Here is a 19,213-nt window from a genome sequence, read left to right as displayed (position 1 = left end):
TAAGTAAGTGAGTGAGAACAGGCAAGCACAGAAGTGAGCCGTAATGACCTGTGTAGTGACGCCTGTCAGTGTGTGGCCCGGGCAGCCAGCGGCATTCCCTTAGGTAGAGGAGTCGCAACCAGTCTATCTTCTCTTTCAATGGAAATCACTTTCCGACAAGTAGACTAAACATTACTTGGACCACAGGGATCAGTGTACTCTCCTTCTTCTGTTTCGGGGATTGTCCGTATGAGGCCTGGTTGCTCAAGCATTCTGAAGACAGCGTGTTGGTTCCGAAGGAAGGGGAAGTGACGTAGTGGGTAAGAAGTTGATGGTACAAAAGAGTTATATTCAACTTTGCACTCAGTCAAATGGTTTAATCCTGGGCAAAGCGCTTCATCTCCTTGAGCCACAAGTTCTTATCTACTGCATTTTTAAACATGTAGATCCTGGAAAATTGGTATTGGTAGCATGTTGAGCTCATTTATGACAGACGTGAAATCCATATTAGAGCAGGCGCACACATGTTTTATTTGTCCTCTCTGCCTCTGTACGTTCCCCCACCAAACTCGGTTTCTAGCCCGCCACACAGTGCTCTCTTCCTTAATTTCACTTCCTCTTGAAGCAAAAGCTCAGTCTCCTCTGTTGTTCCTTTTTCCATCTCCAGTCATGGAAGCAGTCTATAGTATCCCTCTTCCTTTTGACTTCTCTTGTTTGTTTTCTATAATTCAAGTTTTAATTCCTTCAATCTTAAGACTCTTAGTAACTTTTTTTGACTTTTTTCAGTTGAATTTTCACCTCCAAACAGACCCGTGATGGAATTCAATATCTGCCCGGATTTTTCCAGTTATGAAAGTTATGCTTCAAAGTGACTTTTTGCAAAGTTTATTTTTCTTCTGTCTTCATCTTGTTTGCCAACTGAAAAATCTTCACGCTTATTTCCAGGATTTGTAACTCAATCAGATAAGCAGTGAACAGCAAGTCAATGGATTCAAGTGTTTGGGAAATCTGTCTGGGCATTTTAGTGCTGCCTAAGGATTTGATTTGATTTTGTACAAAGACCTGGCATTAACACGAAGAAAATGCATATGCTTTGCACTAAAAAAAAACCATCGGGAGCACATTACCAGGAGGTAAATGGCACCTTCTCTGTGGTCACCACAGTGTGCCTCAGGTCAGATCATGTGTTATCCACTGATGTAGACTTACTACTGTGTTAAGTAACAGCCTAACACTAGGGCAGGAGTGTAGACTGCAGTAGACTATGAGGCCCCACCAGGGGGGTGACCGAGGAAGAGTCCCAGAATGTTGGTGGGTCACAGGCACAGGTAGATGTTTCCAGTTCTGGTACTTCCATTGTGGACAAGGCCATCTTCATGGTGCCACCTTCAAGCTTCATCAGAATGAGACGTGAAAACCACCTATTATGAGGATGTGGCTGTTATGATCGGACCCCTCTGTCCAGTCCATGACAAAGTCACCCATGTATCGCAGGTCCACCACCGGTTTCATAGGCTGCTGTTAAGAAATTTGCATTCTCCTCTATTATTCTTGTGATCAACCTGGCCAGGAAGTTTGGTGATTGTAAAAGGAAAACGCCCTGTGTCGTTCTGGCGATGTTCTATTAGGAGGCAGTTCTTTGCAAGGCCTTTAAGAAAGGAGGCATTTTTTACCTGTAGTAAATCTGATACTCTTACTGCGTTAGTCTCATACCATTATTAGCCCACCTAGTGGCGAGATGGGACATTGCACTTTAACCGGGGGAGCAGATTGGGCCACATGTCCCTCCTGTGTCTCTCTCTACCCATACATCCTGAGTTTGAACTGGAAGGTGCTAGATCTGACAGCAGTAGAGGTGCACTCTTGTCTCCAAGATCACAAGGAAATTCATGGAAAGGAGGAGATAAACAGCTGAATGTCTTCAAATGCAGGTTTAGGATTTCATTCAGTGAGACCTTGCTGTAGGTGGGGCTTAAATTAACTCATCCAATTATGCATATCATTGAACGTGTTGAACTTGGCCCTTTTTGAAAGGTCATCCCTGAACTTTTTGCCTTCCTCCTTTTTTTCTGACCTGGTGTTGGTGGTTTTAGGACTCTGGGCACTTTAGAACTGCTGTCCACTGTGAAGTGTGTGTGCTCTCGGTGGTTAACATGATAAGATTGGTCTACACCTGTTTGGCATATTTATTTACCTGTCAGTCTCTTGTAAAGTGGTGTTCGAGGCATATGGGCTGCAGATGGTACATGATGAATAGATCGCCCTCTGGTGTTGGGCTCGGATGATTGCACTTTGTTTTTCTCTTGGAGAGTCTTTTGTATCTTGGTGACTCCTCCCTTGGTTGGTAGTGCGCATGGGCATCGGCTCCATCCTTAGATTGTTTTTTTCCGCCATCGGGTTCGGATGAGGATCGAGACGCTCCAGATCAACTTCAGAGAAAAGTGATTTATCGGCGCGTATTCCCTTTCCAATTCGACGGTATTGTTATCGAACGCGTTTCATTTCCATTCCGACGCGTTGCAAATTCAAAATCAAAGAGAAAAACTTGGATCTACGTCGACGAACAGGAGGCCTTTCTCGACGCAGTCAAGCCCGGAGTCCATGGAAAGGACTCCATTCAAAAAATGTCCAACGTGTGGTGCTAAGTTCCCACACAAGGACCTACACGAGGTGTGCAACCTCTGTCTGTCGCCTGAACACGAATCCAGGGACTGGGAAGCCTGCGCAGCATTCTCCTCCAAGCTAACGATTAGAAATCGTCGAGCTCGAAGACACGAGGTTTCCAGAATGCAGTCGGAGGCGATCCCGGAGCTGTTCGGAGACGAGCAAATTGAGGAAGAAGAGGATCAGTCGGGGTCGGAAGGGGACCAGTCGGAGGTTGAAGAACTCATCGAGCAACAAACCGTGAGTGACGACGTCCCCTTACCGAAAAACCGACCCCGTGCGGTAACGACCCCGCCTTCGGGCCCGGTCAAACCGCAGAAAAAAGTTTCCGACGCCCCGCCCTCGGGCCCGGCAACGAAACCGAAACTGAAACCAAAACACTCGGACTCCCACCATGTCGGATCCGAGAAAAGGGCGACATCGACTTCGGCACCGAGGCTACATACAAGGGAAAGCTCGGTATCGAAACATTCCATGTCGAAACATAAATATGATTCGTCGTCCAAGATTCACTCGATACCCAGGAAGTCGGAATCGAGTAGACATTCGGTGCCGAAAACACCAAACACTGACGATCGAAAACATAAGCACCTTTCGGAACCAGGACCTTCGGTACCGATTCAGGAGCAACAGACAGATCCCAAACAAAAGATCTTGTTTATCGATCCGCAAACTGGCAAAGTGGTCACGAAGAAGAGAAAGAATGAACAGACAGAAGATAAATCTCTTCCTTCAAAAAAGAGAACAATGGGGACAAATATAACTCCTCCTGCTTCTCCTCGACCTAAAGTCACACCCTCTTCTCCTATTCCTCACACTAGGCCAAATATTCCTACACCTTCCACAACAAGACCATCTACACCTCAGTCTGATGTAGACAGTGATCTAGGGGAGGGAGAACCTCAAGGGGATGACGAAACCATCCCAGATGAGGATGACCCATGGGAAAATTATGACGTAGGGTCAGATGAGGACAACGACCCAGAGTTATATCCCTCAAAGCCTTCACCACCTGATGATAACACAGGGTTTGTGCAGCTCATTAATAGGGCAGCAAAATATCATAAAGTAGATATACATACAGAACCTCAAATAGAGGATTTCCTGTTAGAGACGCTACCTAATGCACAAAGAACATCAGGTACTCTTCCTATGTTGAAGGGTCTTCTCAGTCACACAGAAGAAATATTCAAAGACCCAGTGAGGGCTAGGGTGTTAAACCCAAGAATTGATAAAAAATATAAGGCGGCTCCAAAAGGATCCAATATTTATTAAAGGGCATGTACCTCTAGACTCGCTGGTGGTCTCAAACGCTCGTAAAAGAGCAAACTCATTATCTACAGGAGAGGCTCCTCCACCTGATAAAGAGTCAAAATTAATAGATGCATCAGGCAAAAGAGTAGCATCACAGGCGGCAAATAGCTGGCGTATAGCCAATACACAGGCACTACTCGCACGTTATGATAGGGCACATTATGATGAATTAGAAAAACTCATCACACATCTCCCCAAAGAACATCAGAAAAAGGCAGATCAGTTAATACAGGAAGGTAAAATAATAACTAATACTTCCATTAAGTGCGCCCTAGACGCAGCAGACACTGCAGCAAGATCTATCAACATCAGTGTCATGTTAAGGAGACATGCATGGCTTAGAATCTCAGGATTCAAACAGGAAGTACAAACGGCCCTACTAAACAAACCATTTGATCAAAAGACACTGTTTGGTTCAAGCACAGATGAGACCTTAGAAAAAATGAAAAAAGATACAGAAACGGCTAAGTCAATGGGAGCATTGCAACAGCCAACACAAAGAGGTTCCTTTCGTAGATCCACCTATAGAGGGGGCTCAAAGAATACAGGAACAAATCAGCAATCCACCTCTTTCACACCAACATCACCCAGAGGTAATTCAAGAGGCAGTTACAGAGGTAACAACAACAAAGGTAGAGGCCGCGGAAATAATAACAACCGCAACGCCTCAACCCCAAAACAGTGACTTCATAGAACTCCCCCCAGACCACATAACACCGGTCGGGGGACGTCTATCACAGTTCCTACCTGTCTGGGAGAACATCACATCAGACAAGTGGGTGAGACAAATTATCCAACATGGTTATTGCCTGGAACTCACAGCTACCCCACCAAACATCCCCCCCAAACAGCGTCCAATGAGTCAAGATCATCTGACATTATTAAGAGAAGAAGTACTAGCACTTCTACAAAAGCATGCAATAGAGAAGGTCCCAAAAGATCAACAAGGAACAGGAGTATACTCTCTATACTTCCTGATCCCCAAAAAGGACGGGTCCCTAAGACCAATATTAGACCTCAGACCTCTCAATGCTTACATAAATTCGGAGCATTTCCACATGGTCACGCTCCAACAAGTACTCCCTTTACTGAAGAAAGGGGACTTTCTTTCTACACTGGATCTAAAAGACGCTTACTTTCATATCCCAATTCACAAAGCCCACAGAAAATACCTAAGGTTTGTATTAGAAGGACAACACTATCAGTTCAAAGTCCTTCCGTTCGGTGTTACAACAGCACCGAGAGTTTTCACAAAATGCCTAGCTGTGGTGGCAGCACACCTAAGAAGACAACAAATACATGTCTTCCCATACTTGGACGACTGGCTAATAAAGGCCAAGTCAAAAGAAGAATGTCTTCACAACACACAGAAGACAATTCAATTGCTGCACCACCTAGGGTTCACGGTGAACTACAAAAAATCACACCTGCAACCAAACCAGATTCAGCAATACCTGGGGGCTACGTTAAACACAGAAAAGGCAATAGCACACCCCAACCCAATCAGGATACAAACAATGGTCGGGCTAATACAAAGATTTCAACCACAACACTCACTACCAGCACGAGTGTTTATGCAACTATTAGGCATGATGTCCTCCTGCATACTGCTAATACCACATGCCAGACTACAAATGCGTCCACTACAGGAGTGTCTAGCGACACAGTGGAATCAGGCTCAAGGTCAGATTACAGATCTGGTGTTGGTAAACGACCGGACGTATCGCTCTCTGAAGTGGTGGAACACGGAAAACATTTCCAAGGGACGGTCGTTCCTAGAGCCAATTCCACAAGTGATAATAACAGCGGACGCATCGCTCTCAGGATGGGGAGCGCATATGGACAAATACACAGTGCAGGGGAAGTGGAGTGTGCAGCAAAAGAAACTGCACATCAACTACCTAGAACTATTAGCAGTATTTCTAGCACTAAAAGCTTTCCAAATGCAAATTACAGGCAAGGCAGTCCTGATCAGAACAGACAACATGACCGCAATGTATTATATTCAAAAACAGGGGGGGACACACTCTCTCCAACTATCCAAACTAGCACAGGACATTTGGAGATGGGCCATTCCTCAAAAGATCTATCTGTTAGCAGAACACCTACCAGGAGTTCAAAATCAGATAGCAGACATCCTAAGCAGACAGTCAGAACAAGTACACGAATGGGAGCTGCACGACCAAATACTGCAGCCATTCATCCAAAAATGGGGGCAACCAGAGATAGATCTGTTTGCCAATCATCAGAACGCAAAATGCAAAAACTTCGCATCCAGGTACCCACACCAAAGGTCCCAGGGCAATGCACTATGGATAAATTGGTCAAACAAATTTGCTTACGCGTTCCCTCCTCTACCACTAATTCCGTTACTGGTTCGGAAGCTGCAGCAACACTCAATGACAATGATACTAGTGGCACCCACGTGGGCAAGGCAGCCGTGGTTCACCACACTGCTACAACTCTCACAAGTACCACATCAAAAGCTAAGATTATTACCCATGCATCTTACACAGAACCATGGAGAAATAATGCACCCAGATCCCAAACAACTGAACCTAGCGATCTGGCTCCTGAGGTCATAGAGTTTGGATATTTAGATTTACCACCAGAATGTATGGAAATCATTAAACAAGCAAGACGTCCTACCACCAGAGCATGCTATGCATCAAAATGGAAAAGGTTTGCTATACACTGTAACAGTAAGCACATCAACCCTCTGGACGCATGCACTAAACAAATCATTTGCTATTTACTACACTTGCAGCAATGTAACTTAGCATACACCTCTATAAGAGTTCATCTCGCAGCTATAGCGGCGTACCTACAAAACAGGCAACATCTTTCCCTGTTTAAAGTACCAGCAATTAAAGCTTTCATGGAAGGACTCAAAAGAGTCATTCCACCAAGAAGACCACCTTCCCCAGTCTGGAATCTCAACATAGTACTTACCAGACTAATGGGGCCACCCTTTGAACCTATGCATAGGTGTGAAATACAATTCCTCACATGGAAGGTGGCCTTCCTCATAGCTATCACGTCACTTAGAAGAGTAAGTGAGTTGCAGACTTTTACAATTCAAGAACCATTTATGCAGTTACACCAAAATAAGGTGGTTCTTAGAACAAACCCAAAATTCTTACCAAAGGTAATTTCAGCATTCCACATCAATCAGTCAGTGGAATTACCGGTTTTCTTTCCAAAACCACAAACAGTAGCAGAAAGAGCCCTGCATACACTAGATGTTAGAAGGGCCATATTGTACTACATAGAAAGAACACAAACTTTCAGAAAGACAAAACAGCTATTTGTTGCGTTTTCTCCAACACACAAGGGCAATCCCATATCTAAAGCGGGCATTGCCAGATGGATTGTAAAATGCATTCAAATATGCTACTTAAAAGCAAAGAGAACATTAACTGTTCCTCCTAGAGCTCACTCTACACGTAAACTAGGAGCATCTATGGCATTTTTGGGAAACATTCCACTAGATGACATATGCAAAGCAGCTACCTGGGTTACACCGCACACCTTCACAAAACACTATTGTGTAGATGTGCACACAACACAACAAGCTAGAGTGGGACAAGCAGTATTAAAGACTTTACTTCAAACAGTTGCAACAGACACGGGCGACCACCGCTAGGGAGAGAACTGCTGTATAGTCTATTCATAATGTACCATCTGCAGCCCATATGCCTCGAACGGAATATGCTACTTACCAGTATGCATCTGTTCTTGGCATAGAGGGCTGCAGAGTGGTACATGCCCTCCCAGCCTCCCCGGAAACCTGTGTCTGTTCCAACATTATCTTATTTAGATACACTTACATGGGCATTCTTATCTGTATTCTACTACACTACTCCATCTAACCCTACTATGGCAAAACAATCTAAGGATGGAGCCGATGCCCATGCGCACTACCAACCAAGGGAGGAGTCACCAAGATACAAAAGACTCTCCAAGAGAAAAACAAAGTGCAATCATCCGAGCCCAACACCAGATGGCGATCTATTCATCATGTACCACTCTGCAGCCCTCTATGCCAAGAACAGATGCATACTGGTAAGTAGCATATTCCATCTCAGATACCGAGGGCCAGTAAATTAAATACTACTGGTGGGCTTGCAGCGCGGATTGCGCCACCCACCAAAGTAGCCTTTCAAACCTGCCTCAGACCTCTGCCATTGCAGGGCCTGTGCGCACAGTGTTACTGCCGCTGTGACATGGCACCTAAAGTGGGTGCCACATCTGTGACCTTTTACTGCATGTGAGTCACCCCTAAAGTAGGCACTAGCTAGCCTTATGGGCAGGGTGCATTGTAGGTAAAAGGTAGGACATGCACCTTAAAGTGTGTGACATGTCCTGGTAGTGTCAAACAGACATTTTGGTTTCTCACTGCTGTGAGGCTGCCCTCTTATAGGAATGCATTGGGGATTCCCTGATAAGTGTTTCAGTGGTAATTCCTGATATGAGAGGAGCAGCGTGGTCAAGTTTGGTATGTTTGGAATAGTAATAATAAATGCTGTGCAATGGTGTGCGCAGATTTATTATCACTATTCTAGAAATGCCACATTTAGAAGTTGGCATTTCTGTGTGCTATGTGTCTGCCTGCCTGATATGTATTGCATGTCTGGCTCTGGAGTGACGGGGGCTGGTGAGGTATGTGGCTCCAAGGAGGGCAAGGTGAGTCAGTGCTAGGCTGAATGGGCAGATCTACATTTGGAGTAGTGTGAGGAGTAGTCCCTGACCCTGAATAGGGTTGTGCCTGCCTGGGTGAATACTGGCTCCGCCCCCCTGTCGTGTGTCTGAGGACCGAGCCCCCATCTGACAAAGGAGAGTGGAAGCCTGGTGAACAGAGTGCTTCAACACCCCCCCAGAACCAGTTGGGACTGGTTCCCCCAAGCCCTGTGCCAGGGCAGAGCAAAATGAAATGCAATATAAATAGGGGTCTGTGACCCAATGTGGGGTGTGCTTACTAGGAACCTGTTGGAGCTGTGGTGCTGCTGGGCGCCGGGGGGAACCGCCACAAGGGTGTGCCCCCCTGCTGGAGGGTCCTGTGAGCTGGCCCACCGGGGCCCAGCTCTGCCCTGCATGATTTTGGGGCTGAGAGTTCCCTCCTGATTGTCCTGAACCAGGGACCGACACGCTCTCTGGGAGTAGCTGGGAGCACTGGTGAGTACAGTCCCTTTCTCCTTCCTGCAGCTGTGCTGAGGGGCCGTGGAGAGCCCCCCTGCTTATTGAGGTGCCCTGGAGGGGTTTGTGAGCCTGATGTGGGCTTGAGAACAGGATTGACCGACAGACAGAGCAAGGAGCTGCGCTGTTCCCTGGAGATCGACGGATAGCTCGCTCCGTATGTCTCTGTAGTCAATTGCGGACCGGAAGTCAGGCGGCAACTTTGCCTGACTATGGGCGGGGCCTATTCAACAGGAAGCTCAACGGAGGAGAGGAGGCGCCATGACCTCATCAGCAAGGGCAGGACATCGCGCCCTCCAGGAAGGAAGCTGTGCCCGACCCAGAAGCCAGGCGGCGCGTGCCTGCCCAAGGATGGAGCTCACCATGCAAAGGAGGAGAACCCTGCGTGCCAGCCAGTGGAAGAGAAGCCTCACAGGCTCAAAGGGTCCCAGGAGACGAGGACCGGAGCCCCTCGAACTCCCACAGGGACCAGAGGAGACCAAGAAGAACAGCCCCAGTGAGTGGGCCTGGAATGGTGCATTGTTGGTGCTGTCAGAGTGCACCGGGAGGAGCCCAGTGAACGGGGCTCCCTAGGCACTGTTAGTGCCAGTGCTTTCTCTGCTACACAGCTGCACCGCGAGAGCGTGGGCAGCTGCAACAACTGGGCACTTTGACCCTGTTTAGTCCCGGAGTAGGGCTTCAAAGGCACTGTTAGTGCCAGTGCTCATTTTGCATCAGCTGTACCGCGAGAGCGAGGGCAGCTGCAACGGTGGGGCATTTCTTTCTTAGGAAAAGGGGGTGAGACGCACCCCAAGCCCCAATGCATTCTGCACATTGTTTTTGCTGGCAAGGCAGCCAGAGGGCTACTTGGGATGCCCTACATTTGCGAGCCCTGACATTTGGGACAGAGGGCATTTGGGCCCCAACGAAGGCCAGTTGGCCTGGGCTCATTTGGTGTCCTGATGTGTGCACCTTCCTAGTGAACCTGGGGTGCACTGCTGGTTATTAGGATGTATGCCTAATATGACTGATGCATAATGTGTTTATGCTGATGATGATGCCTAATGTCATGCTATGATGTTTATGCTTAGGATGATGCCTAAATGCTAATGTGATATGATGCTAAGTACAGTATTTCTACTAATAGTTTCTGCTTGCCTTATATTTGCGCTTGTGCTTTGTGATGGTTCTAACCGTGGCCCGATTGGCCCAGTCATGTATATAATCCCCTGTAAATGATTACCAGGTGCCAGTTGGCACAGTGTATATGTGTGATTATGATTCTAATGTGTACCAAAAGAACTGATGGCAGGGGTTTTGAGCAGTAGGCAGCACCTCTGTTGTGTTTGCACATAAGTTTACTCTCGATAATTACAATGTCTCTTGGCGTGCTCCATGTCTTCGCACTGTGCCATCCACAGTGCTAAATAATATGTAAAGATAACCTCTATATATGTAGACAATACAATAAATGACAGAGCACAGCACAATATAGTAAGTAACTGACTAGTCAGTTACATACTATATTGTGCTGTGCTCTGTCATTTATTGTATGATTCTAATGTGTTTTGGATAATACAAAGGCTATTTGTTATATAAGCTTGTGTGGAGTGTCTTTTGTAGTGTATCTAGTGTGTTGCTCTTGTGTGTGCGTTGCGCAAATGTTTGACACATTGCCTCTGGGATAAGCCTGACTGCTCATGCCAAGCTACCAAGCGGGGTTGAGCAGGGGTTATCTTCAGCGTGTAACTCCCTTGCCCTGACTAGAGTGGTGGTTTCTGCCTAGCTTAGGCGCTTGCCCTAGCCAACCAGAAATCCCATTTCTAACAGACCCATAAACTAAATTAAGTGCAGGTGGTAAATGCAGTATAAACATTTTTGTTTTCTTTGCATCTTAAAATGTGGGCACACTTCAGAAATATTTGGAAGCAGTTGCATGCACTTAAGAGACAAATATTCAACATATTTAAGGAGGGGGTGGGGGGTGTGAGACTACTGTATCAATTTTAGGAGATGTTGGGACTCTGTGAGGATCTGGAGGCACCATCTGAACTTGTTCACTTCTACTTCAGATGTGCTTGGATTGTCTTTATCGTTACCTAGGTTTGTTTTTCCAAAACTATTTTGACGGTACTGTTTATTTGGAGTGTGTGTGTGTGGCAATGAATAGAACTCTTCACGGAGTATGGCTACCCGCGCCATTTTAAAGTTGCCTTCCAGAGAGGCCGATGGGCGTAATAAAGCTGGCCTTTTTAGTGGTTTAGTCGTTTGCCATAGGTGGAAAGATGCCAGCTCACCCAGTCAGGCCATTCAAAGGCTCTTTAGAAGGGGGAAGGGCGTATTGGGAAACTGAGCGTGAGAACTGGGAAGTGGTCACTAGCCAACATCTACTGACAATGCAAGGTTCTGTCAAAGTTTCATGTTTTAATCATTTCAAATTTCGCCCGTGGCACACACACAGAGCTTTCTGCATTACATCTGCATTACATATTTAAACCCTTGCTGGTTTTCATCGAAATCTGACCTCTCTCACTTAAGGAAAGGGGTTGAGATTTTTGGGGAGTCTTCTTAGACATTTTTGAGAAACAACTGTCTGCTTAGGTTGTCCCACATTCAGACAATCCCAGCATTTACCAGTCTTCCAGAACCAGGGTTATTGTGGGTCAAAAGCCCACCCTACAGAGACATTAATCAGTGCTTAATTTGTGAAGTGCCAGCACTGCAAATGACAGTAACAACGCCACCACTAACCCTCCCACTCCTACAAGGGTGACATTTCGGACTATTCCAGTCTCTCAAAGTTATAAGAACGGCTGGGCGGCAGGTAATAGTCATTTTAATGTAGATTGAATTAATTAACTGTTGTGGTCATCTCAAAATTAGCCAGACAGTGCCACCTTGTGGCAGACTGTCAAGCGCCAGTGTTGACAGTTATGTGCCGGAACCACCAGCACAAATTAAGCACTGCAGGAATTAGATGTATTATCAGTGGCAGGCAAGTTTAGAGTGAGTTTATCCTTAACATGTACACAGATCAATAGTTTAATGCAGGAACACTGCAGAATAAGATAGTCCAATGTGTGGTGAGGACAGAGGCAGGGGCATGGTGATATTACAACTGGCCATTGACACTCTTGCAAGATACTGCTTTTCTGCAAGTCCTGGATTTTCAGCCAACAACACCAGCATTCTGGCTCTGGCCTCTGGATGTGATGTTCCATTCTTGTATTAGGCTTCCCGTGGTGACAAGAAAGGGTACCCATTTGGCATGAAAAAGGCTCAAATATCAGTTTTCAGTAGGGGGAGCGGAAGGCCGTGGTTCCACATGGAAAATTACTTTTCCAGAGGGGAAGAAACAGAAATGTGCTGCAAGTGCAAATGAACGTTTCATCAAACTTTACTCCTGCCTATTGTTGACGTACAAAACAAACTTCAAGAGATTGTACAAATGGTAGAAGGCTAGGCCTGGAAATCTACTCATTGCATGGAGTTCTAAGGGTACTCCTATTAGGGCTTTAAGTGGCCTGGGTCCCTCTTTGTCTCAGCCCGGTAATAATAAAGAACGGACATTATTCATCCCCTGTATTCATGCTGTTAACCTTAATGGCAAAAAATACAATGTAAAAACATTAAAGTAATTCATGTCAACTATTTGGTTTCTGTTTATATTGCATGTTTTACTTAAAGTTGCATTACCCAATAGTGTTATCTACTTCTAGAATGGTGTGTTTCTCTTTTGTTTTTCTTCTTCATATTTTACTTGTATATGCACACTTTCAACTGGCTCGCCTGCATGTATTTCACACGAGCCATGACTGAGCGCCCTGGCGTTGAGGCTAAATCCAGCTCGAGTTTCTCACAGTGCCTGTCAGTGTGCCAAAAAAGGTGTTTCAGAATACATGCCCATCCAATCCTTGGCCTCTCTGCAGAGCGCACAGAGCAATGGTCATGTGATTGTGATTCTGTACAAATGCGTGAAGGAGGTATACAGTTGTAAAAATATCGACAAATCGAAAGTAAAACAAAATGCAGCGGTTACAGGTGGGGTGAGGAGGGGGTGTTGTGTTTTTGCAGGGTGGTGAAGTGAAGAAGATGCGACCTAGAGTGAATCTAACAGGAGTGAATGAGACACTCTGTCGGTGTTTACCCTCCCCACAGGCCTCAGCAATGTTTATTTAATTCACAGTCTCGCAATTTCAGTATTGAAACATTTCGAAACATTTTGAATAGTAATTATTTAAAACAAAATCATTTGTTGTTACGCATTTATCTTAAATAGTACACAACCTTTGACAAAGCCAATAGTAATGGCTGGTTTTAGGTGTATTTAGTTGTTGTGTTATATAACTGGATGCAATAACAGAAAGTTCAGAGGAACAAAAATACTGGTTGGGTGGCACACTATAGGTCCCCTACCAGCTTTTTTCATCCCACTTACGCCCTGCTCCAAACATGTGCTGTTTGATGCAAGTCTTAGTGCCCAATCAATGATGCCTCGGTATCCCATCCCCCCTGTGTGGGGGAGGGTGGGCGTTGGTAGGGAGGTCAATACACATTTTCTTTACATAAAGAGCAGTCCGGTGCTCGCTTTCGGTGGAATCCTTCCAATGCCAAGTTCTTCAGCTGGCCTAGCCCTGATGTTCTAACTGGCTTACAAGGCGCTACTTTTTCTGACAGATGTTTTCCTGAGGAACTTTTTATATCTCTTGGAACTCCCCACCCTCAGACCGGACCTGCCGGGGAGGTTCTGCCAGCCTAACATGAGATCCCCTCCTGGGCCAGCAGTCAAGCGGAAGTGCTTCCCTTGGGAGAGGCCTGGCCATGAGCACAATGGAAAATAACAATAAACATCCGCCCTTGATTCAGAAGCGCACGTGACTATTGTGTGACTCTGAGCGCGAAAAACCAAGAGCACTTTTTTTATGGCTCAGAAAAAGTCTGATTTCCTCTTCACACCCTTCTTAAGCATGAAACGCCAATGCTGGCTGAATGACCCGGCTTTAGAGGGCCGCGGGCGCATTTTGTGGCCTGGTGGCCCAATGCAAGGTTCATTTGACGCCGAAGCATTCAAGGCACAATGCACACCCGTCAATATATGAAATCTTACTGTGCAAGACCTTCAAGAGTTCCATTACCATGTAGGTATATGATATTATTATTATTACGTAAAACATAGACTCCTCCAATATTTAAATAAAAGGCGGTCTCTAAATGTCTTATGAGCTTCCAGTTGTGACATCACTAGTCACTGTAATGCAAAAATTACATCACTACTGTAATGCGTTATTATAGTTGAGTAGTGACAGAAGAGTGCCAGCTGGCAGAGCCTGCAGACTGTGAAAGGCTGACCGCGAAGTAGAATTACAACTGCTGTTTAAACATCAGAAAGGAGAGCTCGCGTTTCAGCGTCTTTAAACGAAATGTCCCTAAAAATGATCTCTATTAGCAGAGAGGGAGACTTTTATAGAGTACTTTTTTTGAAAAAGAAGTGCTAACATGAAAGCAGCAATCTCTGCACGCTACCACGCATTTGTAGTGCGTCTGTTTTTTAAAGCAACTTACATTACACTCTTTACAAGAGGTTTTTGCAACAATTAATTGCTGCATGTTTATTTTCAAACTGCAGATTCTCCATTTCTTCTTGGGTTTTGAAAGTAATCTTGTCGTTCGTTCCATGCCCTTTGCCCTTCAGCCGTGCCCCTCTGTGGTCATACAACACCCCTCGGACTTGCAGGAACCTTCTAACGTATAGTAGATACGTCTTGAGTACATACATGAGGCTGCATATGATTTTTCATGTCTTTGTATGTTCAGGGTGGGGTTTTCTATGCCCCATGTTTTGCTCCTTGGAATAAAAAAAAAACCTTGGACACGCGTAAGTACTCTGAACTGTTTCGGTTGAAGAAGGTACAAGGCTGATTTGCATATGGGTCACCCCCCCCCTTTGCTACCCCTGGTATCATCATGAAGACATCAGCAGGAATAGAAAGCGAACAGGGCTTTAATAACTAGGTTTATTTCCATGGTTTTCACGCCTTGCTGCTTCAAAGCATCTCACCAGCAAGTGCTATGTTATTGTTTCTTGGCGCTGGATAAACACAACATCTATGCCCATCATAAACACAGGAAAGGCAGCAGTGCCTTGGAAAAAAGAAGTTTTGCGGCATGTGCTGCGGTAGGTCACACGCGAGCACTCTCTTGCCATCTAGTGTTGGGTGCAGGCGATTTAAGTTGTTTTTCTCCGAAGAAGAGGTTTAACTTTAATGGTGGCATGCGATCCAGTGCACCAGGACAAAGAGGCCAACTCAGATTCTTTTTTGTGAATCTACAGCACTACAAGCTCCAAACCATGTTTGATGTTCCTAGCATTGTTGACTTATAAAACAATCTGTGCTTATGAATTGTCTGGCACAATAAAAAAACAATCTACATTCTGGGAGGACATGGTGAGTAACACTATTTGGCTGCCCTTTGATGCAACATTGGAAAATAAAAGCAGACCCGTGTATAGTAGGAGTATTTCTGTTTTACTGCTGCTAGAGGAGCACGCGGTATTCGAGAAGGGCCTACAAAGTGCAGGCCAGCTGCAATGGCTGCATATCTGGGGAGGCCCCTGCTGGCAGAGCTGGGCGACCAGACACTGGGGAAGACTCAGCTCTGATCTGTTGTTGTCCAAAACTCTGGGCAGCTGCTACAAGAGGCAATAGTGTACATTCCTCAGAGGGAGGGGGTTAAGCTCTAATATAGAAGATGGGATCTGGGAGCACCGGAAATTGATTAATCTCTCGAAAGTGATGTGGACAGAGGGACTTGAAAGAGGGAAGAAAAGTAAAGAATAGCATGGAGTTACGAATAATACATCTATCCTTCCTCTATCTGCACTTACCTTTCAATATTTTGGTCCTTGAAGTTTTGTCCACAATATTCTTGTCCTGTTACCCAATCTTACCTATCTACAATCACGGGCATCCTTCCTGTACAAAACCTATGCTAGACTCAGGCACGCACCCTAGCACTATGACACTAAGAAGAGTGCACCCTCCTGCTTTCTCCCTGTCATGCAATGCAGCACGGCCTCTTTAGGGACTGCGCTGCATACCGTGACAGTTTTCATAATCTGGGCCTAAGTGTCTCCCGCCTGACAAACTCTAATTAAGGAGTTGAAGGCCAGGTTTAGAGTTCGGTGAACAGGTTACTCCGACACAAACCTGACGGATATCCCGTCCACCTCATGACAAGTGCCTTTGGATATAATGTTCTTGTAATACGGTGTACGGGATAGCAATCACTTTTGCAGCAGAGTAACATGTCCTTCGAACCATAATTCAGACCCTTAGGGCATCATTAGGATGGTGGGCGGACTCTGTCCGCCAGCCATCCTATCGTAGAATGCCTGCCATTGGTGCGGGGGTCCCATTGGTGACCTTAGGATGTGCCCCCCACACTGGCGGGCGCATCCTGCATTCTTGACACTGCGGCGGACGGTGCACTCAGCACCACCCGCCGCAATGCCAAGAAGGCATGTTGTGCAGTTCCATGCACAACGTGGCAGGCACCGTGCAGTGCCTTCCATGTTGTGCATGGAACTGTAGGGGGGTAGCATAGGTACCCCCCATGTGCACCCTCTACGCCCCAGAATTCCTGGGTGCCCGCTACGGGCCCCCAATGGCAAAAACAGCCTGCCTTTCCGTGGCGGTAACGAGGCATATCCCCACTGATATGCTAATATGGATGGCGGTGTCTCACAGACACCGCCACCATGCTAACAGCTTTTCCACCCGGTCGACTCTTCGACCGGGCGGAATACCGGCGGACGGTCTTTCTGTCCGCCGGGGTCCCTCCTGCCATGGTAATGTGGTGGGGGGAAATTCTAATGCGGGTAGTGGTTTTTAGCGGGCGGATCGCCACCGCCATGTGGGCGGTGGCGATCCGCGAGCTATCCTAATCACCCCCTTAGTCTTTAGGGATGATGTACTTTTGTTGTACAAATGCTTAGCCTTGAATGTCTACACCATATTGTTATTATTATTGGCCTGGTTTTCAATGGTAAAGAATTCCTCTCAGCAAACCTGCTTCTTTCATTATATAGGAGTAAATGTATAGATGTATGTATGTATGTATGTAGGAGGCAAGTATACATGCCCTTATATTGTTGCTATCTTTCTAAATACAAAAAAGCTCTAACATACATGCTCAAAGTCATGCAAGATGCCATTTTGTTTTTAAACAAAGTCACTCCTTTCTACTGTTTCTACCAACTTTTGATCAGTGGCATCTGGCACACTAAGACCCTCAGAGTTCAGATGCTGTTCCTTTCCATGTTTCCATGTTTACTGGCCATTATTGGGGCACCAACCAGGGAGAGGTGGGGGGCATTTTAAGGAGATTTCTTCCATTGGTGAATATAATATTAAAGAAATGGGATATTTAGTGAAGGGAAGAAGTGGAAAAGTCATTACATTTCCAACAGGAAGACAGTAAGTTTCTTGAAGAATGATCTGGGTAGTTTGCAGTCCTTCCTTCTCCAGAAAACAAGATGCTGAGTCTTGATTTTGGTTGTGCAAACTATTATGGTATTTATGCAGCTTGTTGGGAAGAATAACCCTGAGCCTCAACAGATGTAGCATTAAACCTTTTTTTTCTTCTTCCTACCCTCAGATAAAAGCATGATGGATTACGACCTGCCGCTCATGCCCCAACAAGCTCCAGAGCCTCGCGAGCTGTGCAGGTGGTGTGATCGATTATCGCCCAGGTGCAAACTCCGCGATACATGCTACACCAACTGCAGCGCCACTGCCACCTGTGAACATCGCCAAGAAGCTTGCGCCGCACTACAGTAAGGGCCTTAATCAATCATAATAACCACTTAGAGCTCCAAGTCACTGTTGCACAATGACAATTGTTTCAACATTCGTAGTATATTTTGGGCTCCATTTTGAAAACTGCTTAACCTGCATGGCCTATATTTCTTTACATATATTTTTTTTTAGAAATTCCTCCATGCAGTGATTTTAGAGCATGGGCGGTTTTGCGGCAAGGCAGTTTTAAGGGTACACCAGATTCCTCCTAAAATTTGTACCGATTGCCTATGGATGCGAATGGAAGCCTCAAAATATGACTTTGTACAGGACTCTAAAAATCCTACCAGCTACAGATTCAGGGTACTATTTCTGCCTGGGTTGTTTGATCACACAAATTAGTCTATTTGTCAACAGCGGTGGATGAACTGTGGTTATTGGGTCACATACCTGGTCTCCTATTCCAAATGAGGTTGTTGGCAGTAGGCGCTGATTGGTCAACTGCTGATTTGTTCTCTGTATCTAGTTTATTTTCTGATTACTGAGCCCTGGCTCTTAGGCTGGGGAGGTGTCAGGAGGGTTTCGGGGACAGAAGTATTGGTCTACTGAGTTGTCTAAGTTCTGAAATAATCCCTGAAAGATGTACTGGTCAAGTTATTTCTTGTAGTCAGTTAGTTTTAGTGGCGGATCAAGTGGATTCTGGAGTTATGGTTCTTGTATGTTAATGGATTTGCTCTTGGTTTCAGCACTTTAGTTTTGTTCTGTTGGATAGAAGAGGAGTGACTGACTCTAAGGAGACAGGATGAGATGTAAGTGGGAACCTGACCTTTTACACTAAAAGACGTGCAGTTCGAGTGGGTTGTTATTAGGGGTGGGTGGTGGACTCCGCTCCCCTAATTCAGTTTACTGTGTTTTTGCTACTTCGCTTGGAGTGCAAAGTTCGGTCAAAAACTCCGCCATCCACCACATAGCGGAGTTTCCCGGTGCCCACCCCTAACTTGTCAGAGGATTGGGTTCTATTTATTGTCAACCTGCCCCTAGAACAAGCCAGTTCACATTGTAGTCGTGAGTCACACAGGTCTCACTTTCGGCAATCTACTCACAGCTCGGGTCGAACTGCATACCTGCGGGGACGTGCAAACAACCAAAGAGTAGGCAATGACATTACTTCTGCATGCATAAAGATTAATCTAGCCAATCAAGCTAAGCAGGGGCAGGGTAAATGCTGGCGCAAAACACATTGAGTAAATCATAACACTAGAGACACGATTGAAGGTCTTAGA

At 45.8% G+C, this 19,213-nt stretch overlaps 1 protein-coding gene across 2 annotated transcripts in view; it reads left to right on the top strand.

The window, feature by feature from the left end:
• The window catches only part of TGFBR2 (transforming growth factor beta receptor 2), a 169,534-nt gene that overhangs the window by 72,857 nt on the left and 77,464 nt on the right, over window positions 1–19,213 (top strand). For both annotated transcript variants that reach the window (XM_086942112.1, XM_086942111.1), the window contains exon 2: window positions 17,791–17,968. In XM_086942112.1, coding sequence (XP_086798238.1) covers window positions 17,791–17,968 — 178 coding nt within the window. The remainder of the gene's footprint in view (window positions 1–17,790; window positions 17,969–19,213) is intronic.

This window comes from Lissotriton vulgaris, chromosome 10, assembly GCF_964263255.1.
Source record: "Lissotriton vulgaris chromosome 10, aLisVul1.2, whole genome shotgun sequence".
Taxonomy (NCBI): domain Eukaryota; kingdom Metazoa; phylum Chordata; class Amphibia; order Caudata; family Salamandridae; genus Lissotriton; species Lissotriton vulgaris.
This window is presented reverse-complemented; position numbering and strand designations above follow the sequence as displayed.